This window comes from Sander lucioperca, chromosome 5 (genome assembly GCF_008315115.2).
Source record: "Sander lucioperca isolate FBNREF2018 chromosome 5, SLUC_FBN_1.2, whole genome shotgun sequence".
Taxonomy (NCBI): Eukaryota; Metazoa; Chordata; class Actinopteri; order Perciformes; family Percidae; genus Sander; species Sander lucioperca.
This window is the reverse complement of record NC_050177.1, coordinates 10,258,409-10,266,599: the sequence shown is the minus strand read 5'-3', so window position 1 is coordinate 10,266,599 and position 8,191 is coordinate 10,258,409. Positions and strand designations below refer to the sequence as shown.

The 8,191-nt window shown below is 39.6% G+C and overlaps 1 protein-coding gene across 1 annotated transcript; it reads left to right on the top strand.

The window, feature by feature from the left end:
- The first annotated feature begins 473 nt into the window (after positions 1–473).
- On the top strand, positions 474–7,851 carry calm3a (calmodulin 3a (phosphorylase kinase, delta)). Its single transcript, XM_031296687.2, has 6 exons — positions 474–733; positions 4,060–4,090; positions 5,135–5,278; positions 5,766–5,872; positions 7,364–7,499; positions 7,755–7,851. The coding sequence occupies exons 1-6, from the start codon at positions 731–733 to the stop codon at positions 7,781–7,783; spliced, it is 450 nt and encodes a 149-aa protein (XP_031152547.1). The 5' UTR covers positions 474–730; the 3' UTR covers positions 7,784–7,851.
- The last annotated feature ends 340 nt before the right edge of the window (positions 7,852–8,191 follow it).

The window sequence follows — 8,191 nt, the reverse complement described above, 5'->3', positions numbered from 1 at the left end:
AATATTGTTCTATCACCCTTCTCTTATGGTGTAAAAGTGTAAAAAATAAGCTACATCAAATTATTCCAAGGGCCATACACAATTCTATATATTTAAGCGTCCTTGGCTCTAAAAAATATATCACATATAATTCGAATAGTAAAAAAAAAAAAGTCATTAGCCTACTAATCGAATGCTAAAATTACTATTCAAATGTGTAATGAGGAAATTATTGAAAGAAAATAATGAAATGGGAATACAGAAAGGAGAATAACATTACCGGAACCAGCAACCCTGACAACTGACATTGTTAATCTTCCATTGAGACGTGGGGTATCTTTGCAGGCTTCGTTTATATAGAGCAAAACAAATTGTGGTATTGCACTTTGTTATGTATCAAATGGACATTTAGTAATGTAGTTAATGTATATTGCAATTAAAACACTTTCACATGGGAAGTGTTCAGTATTTTGGCAATGCGTTGAGTGGGAGGGCCAAAGCTGTACCGGCGGAGGGATACACTACTCAAATTGAGGCATTGCACACCGGCGTCGCTGGATTGAGGTTTCCGGGGCTGCTCTAGTGCAACATAAGGATACAGTCTTCACAGATATACCGAACCATATGTTGTAATAAAGTGTGATATCATTTAAGTACTTCATCAGAGTAACTGTCTTCGAAGTAAGGTCAATACAAAACCTTACATTGGGCGTTTTGTCATCTTCACGGAGCTTGAAACTTCAAAGGGACAATGGTGAGTAACGTTAACGTTACGGGCTAACCATTAGCAACGGTAGCTTGATCGTTAACATTCATTAACGTTACACTGCTTTGCGACGGTTTTGAAATAACGACCACCAAGTAATCGTTATTGCATTCAAGAATATCCTTCGCTAGTTATATAGCTAGTAACCCAGTTTAAAACTCCACCCAAGCTAACGATAGATTTTTAATGTTTAATGCTAGCTAGGTAACTGCAGTAAACCATGCAGTGTATGGGCACATAATGATACCGAGAATCACTTTCTTGTCAATTAATCACGATGTTGGTCAGTGTATTTTTTGTAACGTTACTCAGCAGTTGATGAAAGAAAACTATTGTCTTTAATGTTATCTGTCATCTGCGCAATATTATGTGCACGTCGTTTTGCGAGAGGAAGGAGACAGCCCGTTTCCTGCTGTAACCGTAATGTTATATTAATCATTTAACGTTAGCTGATTTGCTCAAGTGTTTGCAAATTCTGTGGCGTAACCTCCATGCTCGGATCAAGGTTTTTATCGTTTGCTTTCAGTCGAGAGTAGGCGTGGTGGTGGTGAGGAGGTGCTGGGTAAAAATAGACCGTCCACAGTTAATCTTGCAAGTCACAGATATCAAAACTCTGCCTAACTGTCTTGCTAACTAGCTACCATTTTGACATCCCACATAACAAGTTGCTGCCACATGCATAGTACCCTCTTGCAGGTACATCGGCAAGAGTACTTTTAATACAGTGAGACATGCGCAACAAGCGAAAAAGGTTTTACATCGCAACCAATTGCGGTTACGTAATAACACAGCTCACAGGTTGTAGTTTGCAGCTCACCGTTAGCAACAATTGTTTGTCATATTGCATGGAGATTATGTTGCAACATTTTGGACTGTATTCTCGAAACACCACCATGACAGCATCTCCTCCGTTACGTATTGCGCCATAACGTTGAACCGCATTCTGCTCCTGCTGAATGATCCTCTTTGCAACCCCTCCTTCCGCGCCTCCCTTCCCCCCGCATTGAACCAAACCATGCTTGGTGCAGTAGGCTGTCAGGACCTGCAGTGCACCCTCCAAAATGGGTACTAAAAATATAATAAGCCATATTGTGGCACTATAAACGAATCCCTGCCCCTGTGTCTTACCCTTAATCTTTCACTACTCTTTTTAATCCTTACTGTGCATGAACAGACACATTGTCTTTAATAGATGTTAAGGAAACTAAAATATCCTATTCAGTCACATACTGCCTAAACAGAATGTGCGTGCCTTGACTGTATGATTTTTTTTAATAAAAAAAAAATAAATAAAAAAATTCACCTGCAGCCTTTGTAGTTTACTGTACTGGACATGAGAAAATATATGATCTCTTGTTTACTGATGAGTTGAAAAGCAACAATTCTGTTTTGCTAAGCACCTTTCACAGCAGCTGAACAAATCCTCTTAATGGTGCCATGCCCTGATCCAGACACGGCTTGCTTCAGAATCAGCACCTCCGAATTGGTTGGCAGTGGACAGAGTGAATACTCTGCAGTCTTGCTCCTTCCTTTTTATTCCCCCCAACCAACGCGGTGACTCATTGAAATCGACTCAAGCTACAGAAATGTTAGCTTTAATCTCTTTTTTGGTTTTGAACAAGCAAGGGGTGGTTAGAAACTAATTTCTTGTACTGTGGTGCAGTCATGGACACAATGGAAACAAGATGTTTGTTTATATCATGCACTAGCTCTGCTATATGAGTTCAATTGATTGCTTAATTACAACTTTTGGTTATACTCAAGTATGAGCACTAATACTATATTGTTGTAGGATTTATTGTATGCAGCAGTTAAGTTCTTGTAATGCCTGATCATGCCAGTTGTGTCTAAGTCATCTGAGCATAATTCCATGACAGCATGAAGGACTACACACAGACACAAAACAGCAAGCACTGTCAAGCAACAGTTAGCACAGGGGTTAGTCTATGATGATAAACCGAGCCTCACATCTGTTCAGTAAAAAAGATACAAAGAGGTGGCTAGTTGCGGTGATATTCAGTGTGCTACTTTGGCGACCCTGTTCGTGTCTCACTAATTATAGCAGGCGTGTGTATTTCGGGCTGTGCAGTATTTATACCCGTCCCTCATCACACTTTCTCAGCCTGAAGTGGGCATGTTGACTGACTTAGACAGGCCTGGTAAGCCCTCACGAGGATGGCAGAGTGACGTATCGGATGAAGTTGAAAAACCAATTGTAAGAATGCAAAAGTAAAACCTATTTTAAGAGATTTGGCTAACATTGGCACACATATATTATCACTGTAGGTTTGTGTAAAACAGTAATGTGTGTTTCTCATGATAATAAAAAATAAACCGATAAACTAATGTGTATGGGGTTCCACTTTCTGCAAGCAATATGACTGTATCTATTCAATTACTTTACTCCAGTAATGCAACAAGTTTTACATTTGAGATTAAATAGAATACAGGTGTCCAAATCTTGTATTGCATAAAATACTAGCTTTAATATAGTATAAGGCCCAGCAATTAGTTTGTCCTTTTATTAGTCACCCTCCTGATAAAGGACATAATTATGAAACACTATTTTAGCTGTTTTATTGCCTTGCATCTGTAAGGATAGTCTTAAGCTACGTCATAGGCAATGACTGGGCCCAGATGTCAGGTAATATCACAGTCTGTTTTGAATTAGTTTGTTTAGAGTGCATTTGCATTCACATAGATCTGCATACTGATTAAACAGTAAAGTCTGCTGCAGGTGTTCCTCCAAAGCTTTCATTTCTATAATCATAGTACTGGAAGATTAACCCGAAATAAAGGCGTGAAAGGTGACTTGAAAAGTCTGTAGTTTCCTTCTTCACAAAGAACCGCAGCTGTGTCAGTATGTGAGTTTGCAGTGATAGGAAAAAAAGAAATCACTCAGACACTCACTTAACAACTTACTCATGTAGCTTTATACATATTGTTTGGAATCAGTTGAGTTATTTATTTAGGATTCCATAACATCTGTTGCATTATGGTTTCAAGGAAATGGACAAGGGCTATTACGTCGGATGGAAAAAACAATTTAGTGTCGGCAATCTTTCGCCCAATTTTGGTAATGTTACACCTCTGTCTCTGGATATAGCCAAATAGTCATTACTCGTTCTATGTCTGCCCTAGCGTTATGATTTTAAAATGTCAACTAACCAGCTCAGTTTAACATTTGACTGCTTTTTCAACACACAAAAAAATTGCATCTGTCTACAGAACAAAAAACATTATATGATGATGAAATGATTATTTTCATGATGGATTATCAGTGTTTTATCAATGTCTTATTCTTTTGTTAACAGGCTGATCAGCTGACTGAGGAGCAGATTGCTGGTGAGAGCCTACCTTAACCATGTTTGGTTTGTTTTAGGCTTAGCAGCTCCTTACGTCTCCACCACACCTAAGAAACTAGGGTGTTTTAAGATATATAAGTAACCAGAGGTGTGTGAGGACATAGAGACACGAGTGCATTTAAGTCCCGCCCACACCAGAGGGGGAAACAGATCATTGATCTCCCATGACTTTGTATTGCGTGAAGGTTCCTCCTTGTCAATTTTGTTTAACAATAGGGTAAAGAACCCAGAACTAAGTTTTTATAAGCTGCCTAACTGAAAAATGACAGAAGTGGATACAGGCAATAAGACTTGAGGGATCAGCAGAATAGGAAAACTGGGATCCTGACACTCAGTATGCCTAACGTTATGTGTGCACATTTTTCATAACATATGTCAGTTTTAGGCTAACCATATTTCAGTTTTTTGTTATTTCTTAGGTTAAACTAAAGCACTTTAACAGTATGGAACTTTTGCTGTAGTGAAATGTGGATAAATCAGAAAGTTATGCAAGTGCCTTAGCTAGCTAACAATTAGCTAACATTAGCTTACAAACAGCTAACTTGTCCTCTCTGGTAGACAGGTTGCTAAAACAATCATTTGACATGATTAAATGTAATGGTTTTAGCCATAGCTACAGGCATTTTGTTATTGTTTCAGCCCTTGGTTACATATTGCGTTCCCCATGCTTACAAAGTATGACGTGTTGCGCTCTGTCTCTAAGCTGGCGGTTGACGTGGCTAAAATGAAAATACTCGCAGGATGAAACTCTACATTGGAAAGCCCAAAATATGCACATTCATTTTTGAAATTGTGCAACAGATGCACCAGTGTTTTTTACTTTTGTATAGATCAGGGGGTCATCAGTCCAGCACCCCACATGTTTTGTTCCTTCCTAGCATTAAATTGCTTGTGTCTGTGTCATGCACAGACTCTGTTAATGCTTAGCATGTGTTTTCTGTTCAGGCCGCTTGAAAGACCGCAAGCAAAGTGTCTGCATAAATGCTTGTGGCATACTCACTGTGTTACTCCTGTAAATGTACAGAGTTCAAGGAGGCGTTCTCGCTGTTTGACAAGGATGGCGATGGTACAATCACTACCAAGGAGCTTGGGACTGTGATGCGCTCTCTGGGACAGAACCCCACTGAGGCTGAGCTGCAGGACATGATCAATGAGGTGGATGCAGATGGTGAGGAAAAGCGAAACGAGCGAGAAAATTATACTTGTTGAAACTTATAATTACTACAATTTTATGGGTAATCTTCATGTCAAATGTTCCTCTTTGCCGGAAATAAAATTACTGGAAAGTCTCACCAGTATATGCGGTGTGAAGCTGTTCAGGGTATCAGTAGAAGCACTTGGCTTTTTAATTACTATCATGACATTTGTGTCATGCTTAAGAAATGTGACAATTTCCGCTGGTGGCTGTCGTTGTCTACCACATTACCCCTCCCTGTTAGTTTAGTGATAATGCTGTATGCTTTAAACCTTATATGCATATACGCAGATACAGATTCCTTGGATAAGCTCAAATTGGCCAGTAGTATCTGCAATGCAGATGTATTTTGGTTGGAGTGTAAGTCCTCTTGGATTTATATGCTTAGTTTATGAGTACTTACTTGCTGACCAAAGTAACACAATAACCCTCACTTCTTTCTGTTTGTATGACTGTGTAGGTAATGGTACAATTGACTTTCCTGAGTTCCTGACTATGATGGCCAGGAAGATGAAAGATACAGACAGTGAGGAGGAGATCAGGGAAGCGTTCAGAGTCTTTGACAAGGTATGTTAGGACGAGAATATTTACTAACACCACTCAACAAAATTAGGAACTCGGATTTTGCCACAGAGATGTATATCCTCGGGATGGCAAGCTACCCACGTTTCGAAAAGACAAAACCTGTTCAAACCCCTTCATGCAATAAATTCTTGTTTGGAGATTCATTTGTACATGGTATTGAGCTGTAACAAAGGTCCCTGTTTTATTTTTCTTTGACTAGCACTTTGGTCCATTAAAAGGCTTTTCATTGATGTTCCTCTGCTAGCTGAATGATAATGTTAAGCATGCTTACATGCAAATGTTTAGCATTCAGCTGTAAGTACAGGTAAGGCTAAAGAAGTACAGTTTTCATAAATAAAACTGGAGTTGAAGAGAACGGTAAACTCTTGTACTGAGAATACTGTAGAGATAATGAAGTAATACTGGCTTAGCCGATGTAGAACACCATAGTAGTAGGGTTGGGTACCGAAACCCATTCCATTGTGGAACCGGTTCCTACGCAAACGGTAGTATTCGGACCGGATTAGAACGCAACTTTTGGTTCCGACTGAAATATTTTCCCTCTGTCGCTCCAGACAGCGGCAGACTTTTTTTTATTTATTTTTTTCTTTCTCCCTTTTCTGCTGAGTGGCGAACGTGCCCGCTCGTGGTGTGAATCGCGTGTCCGCGCTATTCTCCGACATGCAATCACTGCTGATAGACGGCTTTTTGTACACGCTCCGAAACGGACGTAAAAATATCACACTTTCTCTGTAGTCTACCGTTAGCTAGCTATCGTAAATGTAGGCTACTTTTAAAATGCCATATTTCCCCTCTGGGCTCACCAAAACGGACGTAAAAGCATATTAACCATTCACTGCACGTGATCACTAGTAAACATATTACACTTGCTCTGCCGACCCTGTAGCCTGGTGGTGGGGGAGGCGGGACAGCCTCCCCAAATTGTCTGCCCTTTCAAACTCATACCTGTGTGTCCAGGCCTCTTGGACACCATCTGAGAGAGTTTTCTCCTGTGCAGGACATGCCATACGTCAGGAGAGGTGTCTTATCTTGCCAGAGAAGGCAAATATGGTCATTTTTCTGCAAAAGAACTGCTAAAGTTTGAAGCTGGTTGCCATACCAACTCAACATTTATTTTGTTGTTACTTGTTAATAGTGCAACTGTTATTTGTTAAATTATTGTAGTTATGCGTTAGGTGACTTAGGTTTACTTATTGTATATTTAAGTACTTTAAAATGTTAATATATTGTTAAATTTAAATCATTTTCAATTAAAAAAAAGAGCCTTTCTTTGATGTCATTTTTCAGTTTTTCAAGAATCCGTTTAGGAATCGGAATCGTTTTAAAAGTACCGGTTCGGAATCGTAAAAGTCCAAACGGTACCCAACCCTAGTAGAGACACTGAAACTAACTTCAGCGGTATTCAGCTTTTAGCTGCTATGTAAAATAGTAAATAGAGACAATAACCATAGTACCTCTGTTGGCCATCGGCAGGATGGGAACGGCTACATCAGTGCAGCCGAGCTACGGCACGTCATGACCAACTTAGGGGAGAAGCTCACTGACGAGGAGGTGGATGAGATGATCCGCGAGGCTGACATTGATGGCGATGGTCAAGTCAACTATGAGGGTGAGATGTTCTTTTTTGGTTGTCATGCCTTTTTTAGTGTTGCAGATGATAAAATTAACATTAATTACAACCCTGCAGCTGCTTGTGCATTTTTCTTTTTGCCACTTGACTTGTTTTCACTACAACATAATCTGTGTGTTTTGTGACATCAGTTTAACCGTTTCCTGTACCAAAAGCCTTAACAGCTGCAAAAAAAAATAAATAAATCACTATTTGCATCTGTCATTTAAACATTGTTTCCTGTGCTCTTCACAGAGTTTGTCCAAATGATGACTGCCAAGTGAAGAGAACCCTGAAATTTCTCTCAAAGTTGCTTGTCCTCCTAAGATTACTGTCTTTAAGAACCAAAAAAGGAACGATTATCAAACGATAAACAACCCCCCTCCCCCAAAAAAAAAAATCATTTATTTGTGGAAATCAACAATTTGTGCTTCAGTACATCCAAATACTTCTACGGTATCTGTTTAGCAAACACCAACAGAGTAATCCCTAGAGAAGTGAATGGACCAAGCTTTAAGAGGGCCGAAGCCCCGACTTCAGACCAAGATTCTGCTGAGTCACTCAGCTCCCGATTTTTAATTTAGAGGAAAGAGCAACACTGAAAAGGCAGAGGGATAGGACCCATGACCTATCGCTGCAGTTGGTATAGAGAAGTTGGCTATTTAATGATTTCCAATATTCAACAAAGAACT